Genomic DNA, 25,314 nt, shown 5'->3' with positions numbered 1-25,314 from the left:
TGAACCATCATTATGTGGCACATGACTGTATATCTACATATCTGCATATATAGATATTAATGCATGTATAAAATCATTTTCATCAAGCATATTTGGTAATATAGTAAGCTCATGAGAATATGATGTGAGCTTTTATGAAAATTTTGTACAAACTAAGAATTCTTCCCTTGCCAATGTAATACTGTTTTAACTATTGTTATGTTTCAACTGAACACATATCTCACGTTCAAATAGAAATGATCATCTGTAATCAATTTAAAAAAGACAAACACATGGGGCCTCTTTATCCACAAATGCAGTTTGCACCAAGGGTATTTGATATCTATCTGAAATTCTGTTGATTGGCTAATGTTCTCACTTACCACCATTTACAACAGGCATACATTTGGTACTGTTACCAGATTTAATTGTAGTTGAACAAAATATGTCTATGTCTCATAGAAACAAGCATTATGTTAACAAGGTTCCTGACACAATGAAACAGAAGCATGAAGGTTCTAAGTGTATTTTAGAATTTGAACATAATTAGAAGCTAACCATAGTGTGAGGGCTTGCTGAGTCTTAGAATGTTTCCTTTGGGGGAAGGAGAGATACCTTTCAAAAAAGAAGCCTAAGTAAGAACCTAGTAAGAGGGTCTCAGTGATACAAAAGTCAGAATAGAAGTCTCCTATAAAAACTAAATGCTTACCAAGTTTACAGATGACAAACTAGAACATCTCCACAGTGACAAAACCTTTTTGAAAAATTTCTCAATCCAAACGATGTGAAGTAATCATTTCTAAACTAATTATTTCCAATAATTTTGTCTACAACCATAAAATTACTGAACATTTACAATAATTTCAACCTATTAAATGGCCATCTATTAAATTAGGTATACTGTTTTCAAATACTTTGCTATTTTTAAAAATTCACTATAGTTACATAAAGAGGTTATCTTTTTTTTTTTTTTTTTTAGAAGGAGTCTCACTTTGTCACCCAGGGTAGACTGCAGTGGCATGATCTTGGCTCACTGCAACCTTTGCCTCCCAGGTTCAAGCGATTCTCCTGCCTCAGCCTCCTGAGTAGCTGGGATTACAGGTGCATGCCACCACACCCAGATAATTTTTGTATTTTTAGTAGAGACAGGGCTTCACCATGTTGGTCAGTCTGGTCTCAAACTCCTGACCTCATGATCTGCCCGCCTTGGCCTCCTGAAATGCTGGGATTACAGGAATGAGCCATTGTGCCTGGCCTAAAAAGGTTATCTTTTAAATGCCTTCCTATTTTGGGCAGGCTGTTTTTCTTTGATTTTTGTCTTTGAAATCCAACATGTAATACATTTTTAAATGCAGAAAAAAAGAGAGTATGTACTGAGGGAGTTTAAAATAATTTATTTCCAGGCCGGGCACTGTGGCTCACGCCTATAATCCCAGCACTTTGGGAGACTGAGGTGGGAGGATCACGAAGTCAGGAGATCGAGACCATCCTGGCTAACATGGTGAAAACCTGTCTCTATTAAAAATACAAAAAATTAGCCAGGCGTGGTGGTGGGCGCCTGTAGTCCCAGCTACATGGGAGGCTGAGGCAGGAGAATGCCATGAACCCAGGAGGTGGAGCTTGCAGTGAGCCGGGGTTATGCCACTAAACTCCAGCTTGGGTGACACAGTGAGACCCCGTCTCAAAAATAAAAATAAAATAAAATAAAATACACTTTATTTCCAAACTATAGCATGCTGTTTATCATAAGAAGGATGGTTACTGAAAAACAGTCTTGGTATTACAAACTTATCTGTATATGCAGAGAAAACTGAACTAATTTCAAATGAGCAATTAACTTCATAAATCATGAAATTTCACTTCATGGTTACTATGAAAGAATGTGTTATTTACTTCTTAAGATATTAGTAGTATTTAATTCCAAATTCTACCACCTGATTTGTCATATAAAACATGTTTGTCTTACATCATTTTTTTCCATTAAGAATAAAATATGTTTATTTTACAACAATTCAGAAATTACCAGAAATTATCAAGCTGCTGATAATGACCAAGAACAGAACCCCGATTCCCTTTTCCAGACTGGATGGCTTAAACTAGCACTTAATAAGAAGACTGATTTGGAATACTGCTTTAGACTAAAATAAATTTTTCCTACTTTCAAGAAATCTTAAACATTCAAGAATAAAAAGAAACAAAAGTACAAAATATCAAAATACTCAAGAAAAAAATTTTACGGTATAAAATTCACTAACAAAACACTTAATTGAATATTTACTTTTCCTAAAGATAATTTCAAAGTTAAAATTAAGCAAAAAAAACCCCTACTTACACTATAATTATAAATTCCATAAAGAACACAGTATGGAAATGTCCATGTTAGAAAAAATTTAAAGGTTAATACATTAATTAAATCAAATAATGCCAAATCTAGGGGCTTATGTACACATTAAAATATTATAGTTTAAATATTAAAATATTAACAATTTGTTACTCTGAATATTTTCAGCTTTCAAAAATACTGTAAAATCATACAGTATATCAGCAAAGGGTTTAGTTGCAAAAAAAAGAGTTATTTTCCATATAAGATACAAGATAAGAGCACGTTATGGTTTCAGTTACAATAACAATAGCTGTGTCAATTCAAGATTTTCCTAGATATAGCATAACTTACACTTAGAAAATAACAAATCAAAGCTCATAATCATTTTAAAGTTATATGTCCAAGTAAATAAATTCTGAACTATGTCAGTCCAAGATTAGTTTCTAAGACTAATTTTGGAGAATATGCAAAATGGTATCAATTCCAAAACATTCATTAAGCCTGAAGAACTTCTAATTTAAGGTAGCTTTCCCACTACTTTTTTGTGTGGTAAATAAAATATCAGCCTAAAATATTTTATGTGGAAATATGCTCTTATAAACATTTCTAATTACTATAAGGAAAGATAAACGCAGAAAGAAAAAATTATAAAATTCAATTGCTTAAAGCTTTTTTTCAATATTTAATATTACCGAATTATTAAAGATCATAATATTCTTATCTGGGATCAGATTGCTTATTGAAAAGATAAACAACAGATTATCCACGCTCATGTATCCTTGATTTACAATCAAAATATTTTATTAACTTTAAGGCCTAAACATTTCTAATCCACATTCTACAGGAGGAAGACATTAAATGATTTACTCTAAAAATTATTCATAAAAGCTTGGGTTTAAAATAATGCATAGGATTCATATATTTTATGTTCACATGAAAGATATTAATATGATAAATATTACATTTCCCAGTGATCTTTATCTATACTGATGTCAATTAAGATAAAAATATTGCAAGTAGGGTCGGCCGCCGTAGCTCATGCCTATAATTCTAGCACTTTGGGAGGCCGAGGCGGGTGGATCACCTGAGGTCAGGAGTTTGAGACCATCCTGGCCAACATGGTGAAACTCCATCTCTACTAAAAATACAAAAATTACCCAGGCGTGGTGGCAGGTGCCTGTAATCCCAGCTACTTGGTAGGCTGAGGCAGGAGAATCGCTTGAACCAGGAGGTGGAGGTTGCAGTGAGCCAAGATCGTACCATTGCACTCCAGCCTGGCAACAAGAGTGAAACTCTGTTTTTTTTTTTTTTTAAAAAAAAAGATACTGCAAGCAAATCACTTCTTTTGCTGATAATCCTCTCAAGACATCCCAGTTAAGAAATACTAAGATTATTCTTTAAAAAAAGCAGATATTAGTCATAGTACTCAAAATTCATCCAAATACTTGTTAACTCATTTACTAGTCCATGTCATGCCATTTAGCTCTTTGGTTCTATAGTCTCACATTTAAAATAAAAAATTCAAGTGTTATTTTTACTGCTAGTAAACATTCCAGAAATGGCAAATTCCCAGGCATTATAAATTGTTCTGGCATAGATTTTCATAAAACACCAATTGAAAAAGAAAACAATATATGCTATTGATGCACAGCCAACTTTCCATCTCAAGTTTGGGCTCAATCCCATACAGTTTTTCTGATCCCACAAGTTTGCCAAATTAACCAACCCTTTGACGAGGAATCTTTGGCAATTTATTGAAGTGGGTTTCTTAGATTTCAGCACATACAAATTAGATATTAAGCACTGTTTATAATCAATAGATTATTAATATCATAAATGCACTTAAACATAAAAGAAATAATTCCAAACATGTCTTCTGTAAAGCATAGGCTCATATAAACATGTTGCAATATAATCTGCTATACCTGTATCCTACTACTTTCTTCCCATTTTATTACTCCAAAGTTTTCATAATTAAACACATTCTTTAAATATCCTAATTTCCTTTTAGAAACAAACAGATAAGAATATTTATGAAGTACTAAAATTTAACATTGTTTTTACTGCCTTACAATATTATATACTTACTTACGACATTTAGGGTTTCAATTTCCAGGACCAATTTTCTAGGATACAGGAAAATACATAATCGCCAAAACAAAAAAAAACTATAATCATTTTAAACTATGACATTAAGGCACTATAGTTAAATTCAACTAAATAAAATATTTAAAGTAGATCTTTAAAATGTTGTGTTTCTGAGATGTCAAAATATTTTTTAAACATTGCATTGTTTTGTGTTTTAATATACAATGTAACTTATTTACATAGATATATATGGCCACAAACATATTCATGTATTGGACATGATGACAAAGTGGACAACAAATAAATAATAGTTTATGATCAAGGATAACCTGTATCATACAATGTAGCAAGGGGAGAGGTTTACAGTAATAATTTTTGATATATAAATCATAACAAAACATTGATTTTATATTTATCTTGTTTACTTAAAAATATCCTTAAATATATTAAGCTAATCACTATTTTCCCAATAAACTGATATTAACCGAAGATTTGAAAAAAATTTATTTTCTTCCAACTTTATGAATAAATTTAAATTCCCAATGTGAATTCCAGTTTATTTTATTACATTTTCAGTATGTACTGTTTTACTAAAAAATAATTCACAGATTAAGTTTTCACTATGCCATCTTTCTTTGCTCTTCAGACTTATGTTATATGATACATTTTCTCAAAGCACCCTATTCTCCTTAAAGCACTTATTACAATTGTAATAGCTTAATCATGAGTATAATTATTTTTAAATTATGTATTTTTGCAGACATAATATGCAGATATAATAAGCAAGACAGGTAATTGCTATCTGTCTTGTCTACACTAATAAGTCAGTGCCAACTAAAATGCTTGGAATACAGCAGGATGGCAACAAATACTTGTTAAACACTAGTTTAATTTTTACATTGACATCTTTTAAAATATGGGTCTTAGAGCTTTAACATGAAATGAGTCAGCGCATAAAAATACTTTATTACTACAGACACAACATATTTTTAATTATAATATCATTAGTAAAACTCCATTTGAATTTTTAAATTTTCAATGAAAAATTCAATGTATTCTCATCCAATTACTAATTAAAAGTAGTACTGGATTTTTAGTTAATCAATTATCTCTGCACTTTGCCTTTTTAAATTTTATTCTTGGTTCAAGTTTGTCTTCTACTTAACCCATTTATGCCTAGTGTTCCACAATTGGAATGCTAAGCTTGTGGGAATTATTTATATCCTACTGCTTAAGTTCATTGCCAAGGTCTGATTTTTCACACACAAAAACTGTGCAACCTCCAGCATAAATGGGTTAATCATATCTCTCCATAAAAAAAGAAGAAAGGGAGAAGTAAACAAAAACACTTTGTTTCAATTCACTGGTAGAATTAACAGTTTGAAGAGACTCCTTATTGAATTCACATACTATGCTAACCCTCTTCCTTGTGGTTGGCAACATATTTTATCTCCCGAGATTGTAAATAAATAATTACCAATATATGGTATAAATATCTCAATAGCATTTGCAGTTAAATAATAGAAATATCCTACAAAGACAAACTTTAGATAGTATATTGAGCTTTTATTGTACTTTTTAGGGAAGCAAGTACCTCTGCATTAAAGTACTTCAGTTTTAGTCAACGTAATCAAATACGTAAAGTGGATGACCATCTGTTTAAATTAATCATTTTTTCCCTAAAGAACTAATCGTCATAAGAATAAAATAATTATATTTTTCCCAAAGTATGTGTAATTAGTTTTCTAAACAAATCTTGAAATAAAGTATTTACCTCTCTAATCTAAATGGAATCTACACACTATCAAGTTCACACCAAAATGAGAAAAATGAGGTACAACAAGAACACACACATTTTAAAAAGCATGAAATGCAATGCTTGTAGTCTTATGCTTTCCATATGGTTTCCAAACTCTGACAAACCTGGCTCAGACTGATGTTTCTTTTTCGGCAATGGTTTGTCATCACTTATTGTACCATTCACCTTTCTCTGCTGATCTTCCCATGTAACTTCTAGTATAAATCAAAAATAATAATCAGAGCTTATCAGAAACATTAGATAATGTGTATAACAAGAATCTAAATATACTTCAGGGATCTATGGGATTTGGGGAGATATTTTTCCTAAATTCTCACATAAACTATGTAATATGCAGTTAACATTTTAAATATAGAAATGTGACATTAAAATTCTGCTTAATAAATTTCAAATTCCAAAGCACTAAAATTTACCTTCAGTATATCCCAAACAGAATTAAAGTCATAAAAAGAACAGAATTAATAAAATGGCATGTAATTAAAAGTTATTAATTTATTTGTTTTTAAAATTCAATAAAATACAGAGGAACAAGCTTTAAGATTTGAAATTCTTAAATGGTCATTGTATGTATCCCATCTTTAATTTATAGATTAAAGCTTAATTTAATAAATATTAGGTAATTTGAAGAGTGATTATATTCATGGAGACTTAACTATGAGGTGACTTTTTAGTAAGTAATATTTAAGAAACCCATATGTCTGCAAAGTAATTATATTCCAGCTAGTCTTTATCACACCATGTAGCCAACTCTATCTGAACACTATAATTTAAAGAGCATACAGTTTGAGACCAGCCTGAACAACATAGGTTCTCTTTTTTTAGATCTTTTTTTTAAGAGATTCTATCTCTAAAAAAACTTTAAAAAATTAGCCAGGCATAGTGGCATGTGCCTGTAGTTCAGCTACTTGGAAGGCTGAGGTGGGAGAATCACTTGAGCCCAGGAGATCAAGGCTGCAATGAGCTATTATCGCACCACTGCACTACAGCCTGAGTGACCGTGAGACCCTTTCTCTATAAATAAAATAAAATAGCATAAATTCATTTATTGGTAAGATTTATATAATATTATATGTTCCAATGTGCTTTCACAGATGGCATCACGTTTGACCCTACAAAACACAGATGGGACCTTCTATTAGGTGGTTTATACAGGTGAGAAAATAGAGCTGACTGATAAGAATAAGCACTGAAAAATTATCTTTGCTTACAATTTCATACTCATTACATCACTTGATTTTCAAAGTAGCATACTGGAATGGAAGAAATATGTTACAATTTCCTTTTCTCAGATGAACTAACTTGGGGCAAAGGTCTAGAGTCACACAGTTAGTACACTGTAAAGCAGGCCCTGAGGCAAAGTTTCAAGAACTAAGCTCTTTGTCTTGTATCATATCACCTTCCTAAGATTAAGTTACTTTCAACAACAAAGAGAAGATGATTTAAGGATTGCATTTAGGAAGTCAACAATGATATGGCCTTGAAGAATAACTAAGTTTGCAGGAAGGTATGAGGTGAAAGGGAGTTCTTTCCTAAATTTGATTAGTCAGTTGGGACTTTGGAAGTATAGAAGAAATAAGATGAGAAAAGGAAAACAAAAGTATATTTAAGGGGAACGGTCTCCCAGAATGAAAGGAAAGGTTAGGAAAAGAAATTAGAAATATTCGTTTACAAGTACTTCACTTAAACAACAGGTACACTTTAGCTTATGGATTATGAATTGGGAGAGGAAATCTTAAGTGCATTCCTTCCGCTTTATTCCAACCTCTGCTTTAGTTCAGGCTATCAAATATTGGATGACTGAATTGCCCTAAATGGTCTTATGCCCTCAGTTTCTTCTCTTTCAAGTCCATCTTGCTTGCTGTCACCAAGTTACTTTTCTTAATACAGATGTGATTGAATGTCCATCCTGCTCAAAAACATATGATAAATCCCTTGGTACTTTAAAGTATCCCTGAATCTCTCTCATATTAATTTTGGACACATGTTCATTTATCTAAGTTGGGAAGGAATGATATAGTTAGGAAATATCCACCAATTCCACTATAAAATCCACTCCTAGGTAGATATTAGTCAAATTTGGAAGTTAAGATATGGGTGCTAACATTCTCCCTGCCCTAGTAGCATTCATTAGAATAGAGAGAGGCAACAAAACAAAGCCAAGATCCTCTATCACTATTGTATCCTATCACCCTAAATGGTATCCAATATCTAGAATGCCTGCAGAAGCAATCATTAATTACAAAGACTGTCAAAATAACTATCACTTTTGGTTCCTTTGTAAACTTTTTAAATACATTTGTTTGTTTTTATTTTCCCCCTCCCCTCCCTCCTTCCTTTTCTTTCTTTCTTATTTATAAGGTTATCTGTACTTGAAACAATGTAGACATTGTACACATTAAAGGAACAAAATATATATTTTTTTCAATCTCATTGTGTATTTTTAATAGGTGATATGGTAGGGTTTAGTCTATATAATCCTGGCAAAGAATTAATCACTAACAGTCAATTAGGAAGTTTGTAGATGTTAACTTTTCAAAACCAAACAAAATTAACAAACAATAATAAAACATAAAGAATTGGAAAGAAAACTATTTGATACTTTAGACTTTATCAGCCACATTTCCAAAAATTCTTACTTTTTGTTAAATCCTAATGGATTAAACAGTTCTCTGGCCTAGAGAAAAGTATCCTAAAATTTGTATATTGATTTTTACACATGCATTGAAATATGTAGAAATGTATTAGCACATTATGAGATAACTTATGCTGCAATCCAATCCTATTTATTTCCACCCTGGTATTGTTTCTTATGCAAGTCATTTGATTAAGAATAGCATCATGATTACTAATTTCCAAAAATCTATGAAACTATATACAGTCATACATTGCTTAATGACAGGGATATGTTCTGAGAAATGCATTGTTAGGTGATTTCGTCATTGTGCAAAGATCACAAAGTGTACTTACACAAACCTAGATGGGGTGGCCTACTATATACCTAGGCTATTTGATATAGCTTGTTGCTCCTAGGCTACAAACCTGTACAACATGTTACTATACTAAATACTGCAGGCAATTAGAACACAATGATAAGTATATATGTATTTAAGCATATCTAAATACAGAAAAGGTACAGGAAAAATATAGTATGATAATATTATGAGACTATTGTTGTATATGGAGTCTGTTATTGACCAAAACAGCATTATGTGGTACATTACTGTATGTGTGTGTGTGTATGTATATATGTGTGTGTGTATATACATATACACACACACATATATATATGTTTAACAACTGCTTCAGGGTGATCATAATCAGACTTAATTTGACTTTAAATATGGAACTAAAATTTTCAGATTTTTTGCTGAAAATACAAAATCATAGCAAGATATTACTAAGAAATTATAGTAATAATAACTAACATTTATATAGTAATTATTATGCGACAAGTATTGTTCCGCTTCATCTTCCCAACTTCAAACTTATTTGTTTGTATATTTGCTTTAGAGACAGAGTCACCCTTTGTCACCCAGGCTGGAGTGTGGTGGTGCAATCACAGCTCACTGGAGCCTCAAACTCCTGGGTATAGCAATCTTCCTGCCTCAAGCTCCCAAGTAGCTGGGACTAGAGGTGTACACGACTACGCTTGGGTAATTAAAAAAAAATTTTTTTTGATAGAGGCAGGGTCTTATTAGGTTGTCCAGGCTGGTCTCAAACTCCTTTCCTCAAGCAATCCTCCTGCCTCAGCCTCCTAAAGCTTTGGGATTACATCTGTGAGCCACTGTACCTGGCCTATTATGTGACAACTATTTGTTCTAAGCAATTTTAATATACCAAATTATTTTAAAAAGTAAATTTATAGCATATCTACACAGCAAATAATATAATTTAGAATGGACAGATTTTGCCATTATAACCCTTCCAAGACAACTAGCAGTCTGCCACATCTTTTCCTACACTTGATTTCCTCCACCCACTTGCCTTCTATGAAGATGTGTATGTGATAATAGCTTGGGATTGTGCCCTCAGGAATATTTATATTTCAGTGTTCTAGAAAGGCTAAAAGCTTTGTATTACGCAAATAAGCCATTAGGTAATAGCGGAATATGAAATACCATGACAGGTAATGGGAGAAATATTTGGGACTGAAAACCTACCCAGAACCTCTCAAAACTTACCTTCTCCTTATAAAATTGACCCTGAGTATGTACCACGATCTTAAGACACCTTATATAAGTTACACATTATAGAGTAATTTTACTAGCTATGTTTTATTTCTTATCATTATATTATTTTTTCCCTTGGGAGCTCCCTAAAGGCAAGAAATATGTCTTATTTATCTTTGCATCCTTAATGGCTATCTAGTATAATACATTTAAAATAGTAGATATTGGTTGAACTACATCTTTAGCTAATGTCTAAAAACAACAATTACAACAACAGCAAAAAACAAAACACAAACAAACAAAAAACCGATTGAAGTCCATGCAAAGAGAACACAATCTAGAACAGTGTCATAGAACGCTATGAAGAGGCATGGTATATCAACACATGAGATTAACAGTCTAGACTAGAGATCTGCTGCTATGTGGATTGAAGAAAGGTAGTTATCCTCCAGAATTCTCCTCCTTTATCTATAAGGGAAAATAGTTTTATCAAAAGATTTATAATGTTCCTTCCAAATCTAAAAGTATTTGATTCTAAATCAAGGAGCTATGTCACAGAACACTGATAGATATCTTGGTGAACTATAGGCACACGGTTCGAGGCCACATGGCATTACACAGCAAAGTGGCAGACCTGGATTCAGAAGAAGCCAAAGGAACAAGAAGTTTCCCACATATCCTTCATATATTCTGTTTCTTCGACCTCTCCTCACAGCTCTAGATATTTTTCTTTTCTTCCCTTTACAGCCTTTCAAAGGTGTCTGCACTTGCTGTCTCCATTCCTCTCTTCCCTTGAATCTACTCTAATCAGTCCTTTAGCCCTTATCACTCTACCAAAACTGCTCCTAATAAAGGTCAACATGGTGACTTCCTACTTGCTAAGTGTGCTGACTGTTTCACATTCTTGATAATTCTCTCCTTCAAGTAATTTCTTAACTTGTTACTCTTCTCCCACTTTCTTCATTTCTGGCTGCTTCATCTTCTCAACTTCAAAGTATCAAAGTGGTCCAGTTTATACTTCCTGGACCTCTTCTTTATCTACCTACATGTGTCCACTTGTCCTCTTGATAACCAGTCTTGCAGTGTAAACACCTCTTTATATGGATGAGTCCCAGATTTATAGCTACAGTCTACACCTCTAATATGAAATGTAGACCATATTTAATTTGGCATCTTCACTTGGATGTCTAACAGCATCTCTAACTTATCATATCCAAAACTGAGCACCTGATATTCTCACTCGATCTATTATTCTCAAGTATTTCCCTGTATTAGTTAATAGAAACTCCATTATTTTTCTACTTAGGCTAAAAACTTGGATGTCATTATGGAATCTTTCTTTCTCTTTTACCTTGTTGGGAAATGTTGTTGGCTCTATCTTCAATATCTATTCAGAATCCAACAACTTATACTGCTATCACACTGGTCTAAGCCAGTATCATCTGTTTCTGGGGTTAGTGAAAACCTTCTAACAATGTTCCCTGTTAGCAATCTTAATTCTTGAGGGCATTCTCAATGTAGCAATTGAAATCATCTTACTGAAAAAAAAAAGGGGTATTGTGTCACTTTAATCCAAACTTTCCCATTTTATGTGATAAAAACCAAAATCCCAACTATGATCTATAAGTTCATATATGAGTCACCCCTCTAGCCCCAACTATCCTTCTGACTGCACCTGCTACAACAATATACTTTAACATATCCACAATATGCTTTAACCAATTAAAAAAACAACGTCCTCCCTTAAACTTACTCATGAACTTTATTGTGATATAAAAATAAACTGTAAATAAAAAGCCTTTCTCTCAGAAGAAGATAGCAAAAGGATACATTGAATAAATCTTAATTATAGGTAAATAATCAAAACATTAAGCCAAGTAAAAACCAAGTTAGCATATGTGAAATATGTGCAGAGTTCTCATCTTACAAATTTATTCATTAATTTCTAGGTTCAACTATATCATATGTTGGATTGATTTATATAGCAATAGCAATGTTTTGCAGTGGAGAGGATTTCATATAACGATAAAAACACAAATTCATAAGTGTGCATATAAAAACAAATTTATAACTGAGGTGTCAACAATCATTGTCACTAGAAAACTTTACATGTGAAACTGCCTTTGCGAAATAAAGACTTTATGAGAAATCTGAAGCCAGGAGTGGTGGCTCACACCTGTAATCCCAGCACTTTGGGAAGCCGAGGTGAGGCAGGAGGATCACTTGAGGTCAGGAGTCTGAGACCAGCCTGGCCATCGTGGTGAAACCTGTCTTTCCTAGAAACACAAAACTTAGCCGGGTGTGGTGGCAGGCGCCTGTAATCCCAGCTACTCAGGAGGCTGAGGCAGGAGAATCGCTTGAGCCAAATTTTATGATATAGAACGGGATGTTACTTTTTTGATAAAATCATTTTAAAATGCTAATATTCTAAATCAATATATGTAGACATATCTGATAATCAATTACTGCAAAACATACACAGTTCTACCATTTTGATAGAATTTGGTTGTGGCAGATTACAGAATTATGTCAGCAATAATTATAGGAAAATCACATCTAAGTATTAAAATCAATCATCTTTTTACTTTCCAGGCAGTTTTAATTCATGTATATAGAATTATGAAAAATCCACAAATGTTATAAATCTTCCTTTTATATTATTGTTAAACTTATGATTAAATTTCTCATTTTCTACTTTAAACTTCTACTTTAAAATGTTTTTAAAATAATTCAATTTTAAAACGATTTCTGGATTGAAAAATATCCATGCTGTGATTTTGTAAATGTATAACATGACCATTAGTATCTTCCTCAGAATCCTTTCCCTTAACATGATCAACAAAGTTAATCTTCCAATTTTAATGCCATTACATTTCAATAAAATAGAATTGTATCAGAATCATTAAAGGTAAGTATTTTAAAGACTAATTTCCTATTCAGAAATAAATAAAAAAGAATAGACATATTAAATACTGGATAACTTAAATTGAGACGAATACTTGTACTTACGCTTATTTTAAAAAGCAATTCAAGTATATTACAAATGTCAATACGGAGTGTTTAATATCTAGAAAGGCACCATAAACTTCATTTTAAGACTTGCCTTTTTTCCCATTAGTAGGTGGTGTTGGTGTTTCTCCCTCATTGTCTTTATAATATTGAAAACAGACAACAGTGATTAATGATTAAGATCATTAATAACCAAAATAAAAACAAAGCACATCAAAAAAGATGAAATCACACAATAAGGAAACAAATCCATGCACTACACATGACATCCCATATTAATGAACACAAGAGAAAAGTATATACTTCCTATCTCATAGGAGAAGTAATAAAAACCAAATAAGTGAAAAATCATTTTTACAGTATATAGTTATGCTTTTATGTTAATTTAAAAACTGATGCAACTTACTAATTACTTTTGACAATAAAACACCAGCAACAAACTGGTTTAGCACATGGGCATCTGTATCTTAATTAATTTAAAATAAGGAAGAGTGATATTAACTATCGCTGAAGTCCCCAAACTAATGCTATCTTAAAAAATGACTTTAATGTGGAAGACAATTAATGGCATGAAAGGCTGCAGTGTTTGTATGGACTATATGAGATGCAGAGGAATGAGCTAATGGAAAAACATTACCTTAACAGCTAAGCTAAAATGAAATTCATTCTTATAGTATTCCATAAAAATGTGATTCCTAAATTATTCCGGGAAAATGGAAGAAAAATGACATTCTAGAAGTTAGATACTAGATATTCAGAACCCAAGGAATTCTACATGTCTAGAAATATGCAATTAAACTTGCCTGTTTCCATTATCAGATGACTTTGATATTTGTCACCTTTATGACATTGAAAAGTTACTGATAATGAGCAATTCTAGTAGCTTAAGAGATGTTTTCAGTTGTAAAACTAAAAATTCCACTGAAAGAATGCTTCCATGAAAATATATCTTAGGTATAATATACGTAATGGTATTGCTTCCACACCATGGAAAGCAGAGGAAAAAAAGGCATAAAAAGAACACTCTATTATTCATAAATAAAAAGTGCTCAGTTAAACACTTGATAAAATTAAAGATATTCTGTATTATTCAAGGAAAGTTACAATTAAACTTGACAATTGGGTAAGATTAGTATTCAATTCTGAGTTTCAAATAAAAATAGTGAAAATTTGATAAAAGTAGTATATAAAAATACACTGATTTACTGATTATATAATGTTTTAACTTTTTTGAGACAGAGTCTCGCTCTGTTGCCCAGGCTGGAGTGCAGTGGCATGATCTTGGCTCCTGCAACCTCTGCCTCTCGGGTTCAAGCGATTCTCCTGCTTCGGCCTCTCAGGTAGCTGGGACTACAGGCGCATACCACCAGGCCCAGCTAATTTTTTTATTTTTAGTGGAGATGGGGTTTCGCCATGTTGGCCAGGCTGGAATCTTTTAAGTTTTAAAATCATTTCACGAACATTAAACATTATGATAGATAAACATAATAGGGACTTTAAAAACAACAAAAATAAAAGGTATGCATTTCATTTAGAAAGATGGGGAGAAATTATGATTGACAATAAATATTAGAGCAATATTGAACTGGGATGAAGAAGAGAAACCTATAATTGCTTTAGTTTAGGAAAAAATATAATGGAAAAAATGATCATGGTCTATAAATGTTTTAATGGAATTATATTCTGCTCTATATTTCTTTATAATTTGCTTCTACTATATTCAAAATCCATGGGAGAAGGTGCTAAAGCTTCAACAAACCTTTACTCACCACAACACATGATAAAATATGGTTTTCTAGTAGGTACTCGTTAAATTTTTTTGAATAAACAAATGAGTGTAAAGCTGGGTAAAGGGTAGGTGTATATCTTGGTCAGGGGCACTATCTATAATTCTAGTTTGATTTAAACATCAGGGAAAATATTTAGCCAGTTGGGTAAATTACATATTCTGACAAATTGCCTAGATAGCTTAAGTAATACCCATTCATTAATAAAATTAGGTAATTTATCTTAAAGTTAGTGCTGAAAAACAATCTATTCTTCATTGTGCAGTTATAAATTTGGAGCCTAAAGTCTTATGTAAAATTGAAAAGTCATATTTGAAAACATTCGCTTATTTATTTTAGATATGCAGTCAGACAGACCTGCCTTGACCTCTTCTCCCTGCTTTTCTTCCCCCTGCTCTTCCACATGCTCAGTTTCTTCATTAACTTCTGTACTTGCATAAGCAAAGGTAAAGAAAAATATAAGACCAAATAGGTGTATCTGTTACTCTTCAAAGAAACTAAACAAATAAAAAATTCTAAATTATTCAGAAGATAAATACACCAATATCTATTTATTTATTTATTTAGAAACAGAGTCTCCCTGTCACCCAGGCTGGAGGGCAGTGGCACAATCACAGCTTACTGCAACCTGCGTCTCCTGGGCTCAAGTGATCCTCCCACCTCAGCCTCCTGAGTAGCTGGGACTACGGGAGTGCACCACCATGCTGGATATTTTTGTATTTTTTTGTAGTGATGGGGTTTCACCACGTTACCCAGGTTGGTCTTGAACTCCCGAGCTCAAGCGATCCACTCGCCTCAGCCTCCCAAAGTGCTAGGATTACAGATGTGAGCCACGGGAGCCACTGCACCTGGCCCAATAGATTATTTTTAATAAGTTTCTGACATGCTATAGAAAAGTAAATGAATTTACTGGTTACTTATCACATTGTCTGCTTTTATGATGACTTTGTAAAAGGGAAACTGTGACTTTTAAAATATTTGTAATATGTGGATAACTGGGTAAAGTAGGCAAAATACTTTATATATAAACTTGGTATATTACTAAAAATGTTATATAACTTTTCTTCTAGAAAAAGAGAAAATGACATTTTACAAAATGGCAGTACATAAAAGGGAAAAATAATAACAATGCCTTATAATTTTTTAGTGCATTGTGCTTTCTATATTATTCTTATTTTACTTCTCTGGTTCTAAACAAAGATAAGTGGCTAAATACATAAGACTAAAATATAAAATAATCAAAATCATAAAGAGTTAAAGTATGACTTGGTTATTTGTTGGCTGCTGAAAAGGATTTGAAAATAAATATTTCAATACTTTAATTCTAAAATAATGTCATTAAATTACAACTTCTCACAATTAACTTTTTAGGTGATAATCCAAACATAATTTGATTTAGACCATCAACTGGTAAGTCTATTTTGTGCTACTTACTGAAGATTAACTGAAGTTGAGATTTCTAAAAGAAATATTATATATCTTCTTTAAAACTAAAAAAGTTTGCATAATCTACTGAAGTCTCCATATCAACATTTATAAAAACACTTTAAAAAATCATCCATACTTTTATGTAAAACAAAACCCCTTTTTTTAATACTAAAAAGGATAAGGGAGGTTTTGGCCCCTCTTTCTTTTATGAAATTAAAAAAAATGGAAAAATCATAATTGGGGACTTTAAAGGAAAATTTTGGTTTTAATTAATCTTATAGGGTCAAAAACAATAGTAAAGAGAATCTTTACTGAGAAGCCCATCAGAAACTTCACCAACCCTGACTTTCAGCATCACCAATAGGCTCTGTTTTCTAGTATACTTACTATTACAAAGAATAGAGCTACTTGTATTTCAACAGTCTATTGCTATAAATGACATTAAAAATTCAATTTTAAAAATGTACACAAATTATAGTTTCTGACTTTATATGCCAATAAATGATGTTGAAACTCCATCTTTAAAAACACTGAAGAGAAAAAAAGTTACATAAATACTACTAAACTTTCCTTAGGAAAAGTGATTTAAAATTCTATGCCCCCAATTTTATGCAAATAATTAAGAACTATAAAAATGCTGTGAAGTCTGTTTATCAGGCAGCATAATAGACCATCAGTCACAATATCACTGGATTGTTCAAAATTATGGTACTTGGAAATAGAAAGAATGACAAAACAGAAGTTGACCATCATCCAGTTAACAAGAACACAACTTATATCAACAAGTTATATAAGGGTATAAAAGTATTGCTGCTCAAATGCAGCACACTTACAAATTTGTTACAAATAGTTTACAGAAATATGAATTTTAATATAAACATATATAGAATGACAAGATTATTGTAGTGGTACTTTGTATACTATTTGAGGTAGCTTTTCCCTTTTTAAATAAATATTTCATGAATTTATTCAACAAAGATTTATTGAGGGTCTACAATGTGCCAGGCATTCTTCTATGTGCTAGAGATTCATCAGTAAACAGTCAACAAGTTTTTAAAGATACAAAGTTAATTTCAGATTTCCATAACAGGCAGATGATTTTGTATTGATCTAGCAAATGTATGACACTCCATATATCACCATTCAGTATTTTCTTCTGAGTTATAACGTAGTGTTTGATAATAAAACTGTATCATATTTAACTCTGATATACTGTAAGCAGTCTTGCTACAACATGAAAAATGATGTTGGAAACACAAGCCACAATCACTATCTAATTCAACAACTTTATTTTCTAGAAAGCCAAATTTAATAATTAAAAACATCATCATAAATAAAAAATGAAATATATGATGATAAATATAACTACACTATGTGTACATCCTCAATGATGTAAACGTAGACTGCAATTGATATCTTTGGTTAAAGTCTTACTCAAAATCTAGTATTCTGGTTAAAAGGTACATAAAAATTTTATGAAAGAGCACATTTTATCTGGTCATTTAAAAGAAGTTAAACTCTTTGCATTCTTATTTGATCAATCAAAGAAATTTAACTCCTTGGCATAATTTCCAAGTTAAAAAAAAAGTTGAATACTTTGTCAGATATCATAAAACAAAATAATTTTACTGTATATAAGTCTATACAACAAAGGGACATCAATTGCAGTTGGGTTTATTTTTGCTTACTAGCTCCCCAAAAAGGCTGTTAGCACAAAACAAACCCTCCTTTATGTACAGACCTTCATAAGGTTCTATCTCCTTGACTCCATTGTCTAGGGAAACAAAATAAAAACAAAAAACAAAACAAAAACAAAAGAAAAAAAAAAAAGGAAAAAAAGGGAACCAAAGCACAGGGGTTAAAAACAACAGAAATTTCCAAAGGCACAGAATGTATTATCTACTAGAGAAAAGTTAAATGATTTAAATATATATGTATTATTTGCAAAGCACATCCAGTTACTAAATAAAGGGATCATTGAAAAAATGATCTTAAAAACCATTATATTCAGTTATCCATTGTTTTTAGAGGTCCTTTATCCAAGAATTTATAGATGTTTGGGAAGTATGTTCATGTGTGTGTCAGCAAATAGTGCTTCTTATGCAAAAATGTAAAATTAATAAAAACATCAGTACAACATGCATCTTTCATTGTATATTCATGATTACCTTTTTCTTGTTCTCCAGTATTGAGAAGGATCACCATTGTTGTGCATCAGCTAACCAGTCCTTTGCAGTGTGTGAAAATTGATTTGGCTAGTTACTAATAAACTTTATATAACTATCAACAATTACATAAACTTAGTTGTGGCAAAGAAATATTATCCAACAGCTCATTTAAGAGTATTATGTTTACTTTTTAAGATGCATTTATTCAAATTTAAAAATGTGCAAGAGCAATAAAGATACCTTATTTTACCTGGAAATATTACAAATTTTTATGCAAAAATACGTAATATTTATAAATATAACTATTATCAAATAAGACAAGGCATACAATTAACAAAAGAAGAAAACTAACACAAAAGTAAGAAAATCTTGATTCACCTTAGCTTCCATGTGTATTTCCTAAACGACATAATTAGAAATAAAACTTACTTCTATCCAATGTTCCCTTTGGTGGAAGCTGTGGAAGCTGTCGGCCCCTTCGTCCTGCCACTGGAGTACTTGATGGGCTTGTCTGGACAGACCCAGTACGAGGATGAGACCTAAAGACACACCATTAATATTAATTTTCAGTATAATGAGTTACATATTTTTAATACCTACATTTGGTTCATATGATAGCTGTATAAATACAATTTAAAAAGAAGTTTAGCTGCAGATTAAAAGGTTAGGAAAACTGGACAAAATATGGATATCTGAATGATTAAATAGCAAAAGATGTTTATTTTTGGTGTAATATGCATACATACACATACATGCACACAAAATCCTACAGTAAAATCCATGGAATTATTAATGTAAATTAGTACTCTATCCATTGAAAGCAAGAGGACAATTTTGCAGATCAAGAAAGAAAAGACTGTACTTTTCTTTCTACCAGATTTCAAACTTTCAACACTAACCTTTCTCCCTTGATCCAGAGATTTTTACTCAGGCTTATATTAAATATTCCTTTATTAGAAAACATCTCATGAAACTACAAATAAAACCCTGAACAATTCAAGATTCAACTAAGGAAAATATTGGTTAATACATAACAGTAGTATCAATAGAAACTAAAAAATCTAGTTTTATTTATAATCATTATGATGATTTGAAAAGTGATGTGTAATGGACACAAATAGTTTCTCATTCTGTAGGAGAGGAACATGACAGTTAATGACGGAATTTACCCAGGACTCCTGATTAATGAGAAATCACAAAACAAATGCAGTCAGGACAGTTAATAAACAAATTACAATGGTAGCCACACACTATTATATCCACTGAATATAAATAGTGTGTTTACATTGAAAGGTTAGTATCGATTATTACTAGTGATCAGCCAAAGATGATAGAAGAGACCATTTAGCCGCTGGGAAAATAAAATGGTGTGCTGGTGGGGCAAAGGGGAAATTAGTCTGATTGATTTATCTTTCACCTCGATAAGGCAGGTGAAGGAGGGGCAGATCTTCCAGTCATTAATGAAGGCATCGACCTCATGAGGTTTGTATCAGGACGTTCAGTGGATCTGGAGCGGGTGGTGGTCCGCTCAAGGAGAGGCCGTTGTTCTGTTGATCTGGATCTGTGATATGGCTGTCTATCTGCTGCTTCACAATCCCTGAAACGTTAGTCAAAAAGCAGCTCAGTTGATCTTTAGTGCCCTTCTGCTATTTGGTTATGATGCATCAAACTGATTTTGAAAAAGGTAACTGTTTAAAATTATGGAGTATGTAAAAAGTTTTCTTTTCCCCAACATATTCTGAGCAATTTCAAAGGAAATTTCTTAAGAATTTCTAAAAAACCAAATCTGCCTTTCAAAGTAATTTCCAGCAAAGATAATAGTCGCTCAGTCATAATAAACAACAAACAAAACTGCCTGCTTTCCAAAATGAATTCCCTAAATGGAATACGTGAAATGATGTGAATTATTCTATTTTAAAGAATTCAATGACTTTTCCTAACATTTTCAAGAGTGAAGAAAACCATATAAGCATTAATTCTGTAGCACCTGAAGCTGTTTAGTACTATACCAACTAAGATATAAAAAGGCTTTCAGAAAACACTATACACCTGAACATTTAAACAGAAGAATCAAAATGGGGTTATAAGAAAATAGGATGACTTTGAAGTCCGCAGCCATATTGAAACCTGATCCACAAGAAAAATCACTCTGTAGAAAACTGGTTAACTGGCTGTCTATCTCGGTGCACTTTAGCTATGCCAACTGATTCAATTCAGAATGGGTATTAACTGAAACAATAATTCTGAAACAACATGATCTCTTTGACCACAAATAAATCTAATACCAAAACTTAATCCTTGTTGAAGGAAGTATCCTTAAATTTAAGCAACCTCTCATTGTTGACCTTTCTATCCCTGGAACCCAGCATAATACTTTTACATCTAACATGATCAATAAATGTTTTCTAACACCAGCCCCACAATTTGGGAGATGACTTTAAAAACACTAGCTTTGGCTCCAGAATTCAAAAGTAAAACATGCCAAAGTATATTTCAAATAAAATTATTCCTCCCCATCTAGTTGTAAGCACAAAAATGGAAATGCTTATATAATACCGACAGTCAAGAAAGCATTAGTCTCCCTCAAAGCTAATGTTTCAATGACATCCACTTTACCTATAAGTTATCTCAACCTTAATTTGGATAATGAAAAATGCAAGTAATTAAAAAAAAAAAAGAAAAAAGGACATAATTTCCCAAATGTCATGAATTATATGGCAAACAATTGTGTACTAGTTGATATTAGATTAGGTGACTTTAGAAAGTGAATATTGGCTTTATTCTACACCATATCTTGTTATTATTTAACATTTTAAGTCATAGGGTAACATATAAGTCAGAGCATTTTTAAATACCTTTAAATCCATATACTATCATGTGATTTACTTTCTAAGTTCAGTATTTTCGCATAAGTGCATCCAGGACATGTCAAAATAACTGACATTAAATGTAAATATATAAAAAATATTTAATTACTAGTAACAGTTACATGGCAAGAGAAATGAAAAGGTAACCTCATAGTGTAAATATCATAGCTGTCTTTTTGTTTCTGAAAAACTATTTTAAAAGAACACTTGTTTAAAAATTATTCTTTATGTTCTAGGGCACATGTGCACAATATGCAGGTTTGTTACATGTGTATACATGTGCCATGTTGGTGTGCTGCACCCATTAACTCATCATTTACATTAGGTGTATCTCCTAATGCTATCCTTCTCCCCTCCCCCGACCCCACATGTTCCCCTTCCTGTGTCCAAGTGTTCTCATTAAAGAACACTTTTCTTTAGAAATAAGTGTGTTCAGTAGTTTGCTACATGTTTTTAGTCTAACATCTTTATATATCTTCATCATAATAAACAGAAACAAAAGGTATATCTCTTTATATATTATTTCTTAAATTGCTTAAAACCTATTTTTTAAGAGTACCCATCTTTACATTTATTTTAAAGATTTATCTTACATTAATAATAAACATCTTATTATATAACAAAACTTTGGGAAATAGCTACAATTACCCTAACAGAAAATTAGACTAATATTTCATGTGTTTATATATAATTTCATTTATTCTGATTCCATCAAGAAATTTTTCCAAGTGGAAAGTGGAGTAAATGTTAGGATATGCAGTTTCACTTCTTTGTGAAGAATGATTTTTAATAACTGAAAAATATGATAATGAGTGAAAACCAGAGAATTATTTTAAATGTGTTGCTATGTCCTATGTCCTCAAAAGGAGACCATTATTTATAAAACAGAGGTCACTCCTTAGGAAGTAGCCCTTACAAAAAATGTCTCTTTATAAAAAGTTGTTTGAAAATTAACCCATCTTTTACATTTTACTTATATAGTTTTGTCCATAAATACAAAGTATATATTAAATAAATACCATAGTGTGAAATGAAAATAGGTTGATAAATGAAAAATGAAAAGAACCACAGTAGAAGGTAGAAATTTCCCCAAATGTCCCAACACAGTTAAGGGGAATGGAAAGCTACTGTATTTTAAACTGACAGCACACAAGAGAAGGCTGACACAGGCTCCTGCTCCCACATTGGATAAAAATAGGTCTGACTAGCTTAGACACAATGTTACTGCTATGAAAATTTAAAGCAGTAATGCCTAAATTACCCAGTCTTATATCAGGCCCCTTAAAGGGACTGAGATATAACACTCACAAACTCCCACCAAAATTCTGAATTTGTTTTAATTTAAAGATGAGAATATTTAATTAAGTTTGAATAGCAGCAACTGAAAAGTGGGAAATAATAAACACTTGCAAGGCCTAAAATATTTTAGGGCCCACTTGGGGTTCTTAACTTGGAGTCTTTATTTCAAAATAAGTCGTTTCCTCTGTAATCATTTTATTTACCTTAGTTTATGTTATGCATATAAAATATTATTCCAAAAACAGTGGCCATGGTTTTATCAGATTACCAAAGGATAAGCCACTGAAAAAGCTAGGGCCCCCTCACCTGTAAATTTAAATCTTTCTTACGTAAATAATTCCATTGTCTTTTAAAAAGTGATTTAATATCTATCACTGTTTCATCTTTTTGAATAGTTTACATTTTCTAATTTCTATTTATAATTAATTTTTTTTGCACTTGAATTGATCTAGGCTACTGTCCATCATTATCTAATGGCTGTTATTCTAAACTGTATGCATTCACAAAGGATACTCTGTAGCAGCTCCTCCACTAATTTATGTTGACTAACAATGTTATAACAATACATACTATTGTTAACAACCCAGTCTTAAAAGCACATTATTAGCATATGCAGATTTTGAGATGAGGATGAACTGACAATAGGCCACAATAAAGAAAACAATTCAGAAGACCTTCATCTTAAATAGCAATCTTTATGCATAAGAAAAACAAACTGAAAGAATGTGATTTAGTATTTATTTTCAGTCATTCTAAGGGAAAAATAATTTTATAATCATTCAGTGAAGTTGTCAGTTTTGAATCATTTTTTCAGGGCAACATAGTTGCTCATAAAATATTTTTAAAAATTTCCAAGTATGTGATGCAACTTCCTACCTATTTTATCAGTTTTGCAATGTACTTTAGGTTTCCTAATTCAATGAAAGGACAAGGGATTGTATGCAAGGGAACTGTCTTGCAAGGGATTTCCCTCTATTAGGGAAGAAGAGGTCAGTGGGCACTCTTGTCTATAATCCAGTGTTATTGCCATCCATCCATCCATCCATCCATCCATCCATCCATCCATCCATCCATATCTTTCACAATGATACAACTCCAGATCAAAGTAAGCTCAATGCAGAGTATCTCTATAGGTATGATAAATACTAAGCATACTAAAACTCAGAAATCAGTGAAAATTTTCCCAATATGTAACTCAGAACCTAGTCTGTATTAAATCAGACTTATTTCATGTTTATATTGGAAAGATGTCATAAGTAAATGTAATAGGTTTTCTTGAAAAGTAAACTTGTAAAAAGTAAAGCTACTTAGGAATTATTCTTTTCCTTTATAAAGCTGACATCTTAAATTCAAAAAAATTGGATATATCTCTGAAGGACAAGTATAGTCTCAGGTTTGGAGCAAGAAATGACTTCTCTATATCCATACTGTATAGAACAAGCTGATGAATAGCAGAAGTGCCAGACACAGTGGCTCATGTCTGTAATCCCAGCACTTTCAATGCTGAGGCAGACAGATGGCTTGAGCTTAGGCATTTGAGACCAGACTGGGCAACATGGTGAAACCCTGTATCTACAAAAAATACAAAAAAAACCTAGCGGGTGTGGTGGCAAACACTTATAGTCCTAGTTGTTCAGGAGGCTAAAGTGGGAGGAATGCTTGAACTCAGGAGGTCGAGGCTGCAGTGAGCTGTGATCATACCATTGCACTCCAGTCTGTGTGACAGAGTGAGACTCTGTCTCAAAAAAAAAAAAAAAAAAAAAAAAAAATACCCAGCAGAAACATTTCATTTTTGTTAAAATATCTTGAATATCTACGGATTTTCTGGGCATTAACTTTATAACTGAAGTATAAATACATGATAAAATATACTAGAAAACATTAAAAATGAAACATTTTAGAATAATTAATATAGCATATATACATATTTGTATATAACAAATAATTTAAAGTAATTATGACAACTTTAAAATTACAATTTTCATGTCCATCACTAATTGCAAGACTAACTTTTTAAAAACTCTAGCTTATTATTTTAGCATTGTTTCTGATGTTAAGAGGATTGCAAGATACAAAATATTTGTCATAGAAATCATGGTAAATAAGCAAATAGGTATTGTGCACAAATAGGAATATTATATTATTTTGGAGATTAATTTATCATTGGGCATACAGCATTATTCTACAGAATCTTTCTGTTGAGTTAGATGTAAAGACTCTATATTAGTCAAAAGTAAATAAGCTTATTCAAAAATGACAACAATATTTAGAGTCAGCCAAGTTAATAACAATCTAAAATGTGAAAATGGTATAATATATATATTGATGTGACAAAGCAAGACACCATTCATGTAGGAAAAAAGTTACTATTACCCACA

The 25,314-nt window shown here is 31.9% G+C and overlaps 1 protein-coding gene across 34 annotated transcripts in view; it reads right to left on the bottom strand.

Annotated features, from left to right (window-relative positions):
- RIMS2 (regulating synaptic membrane exocytosis 2) overlaps window positions 1-25,314 on the bottom strand; it is a 792,768-nt gene that overhangs the window by 225,284 nt on the left and 542,170 nt on the right. For 20 of the 34 annotated variants that reach the window (XM_030937587.1, XM_030937589.1, XM_030937577.1 and 17 more), the window contains 2 exons: window positions 20,188-20,367; window positions 19,200-19,309 (listed from right to left, as the gene is read on the bottom strand). In XM_030937587.1, coding sequence (XP_030793447.1) covers window positions 19,200-19,309; window positions 20,188-20,367 — 290 coding nt within the window. Of the gene's footprint in view, window positions 1-18,343; window positions 18,377-19,199; window positions 19,310-20,187; window positions 20,368-25,314 lie in introns of all 34 variants that reach the window. The other 14 variants (XM_030937592.1, XM_030937590.1, XM_030937580.1 and 11 more) reach the window with 3 other exon arrangements.

This window comes from Rhinopithecus roxellana, chromosome 9 (assembly GCF_007565055.1).
Source record: "Rhinopithecus roxellana isolate Shanxi Qingling chromosome 9, ASM756505v1, whole genome shotgun sequence".
Taxonomy (NCBI): Eukaryota; Metazoa; Chordata; class Mammalia; order Primates; family Cercopithecidae; genus Rhinopithecus; species Rhinopithecus roxellana.
This window is presented reverse-complemented; position numbering and strand designations above follow the sequence as displayed.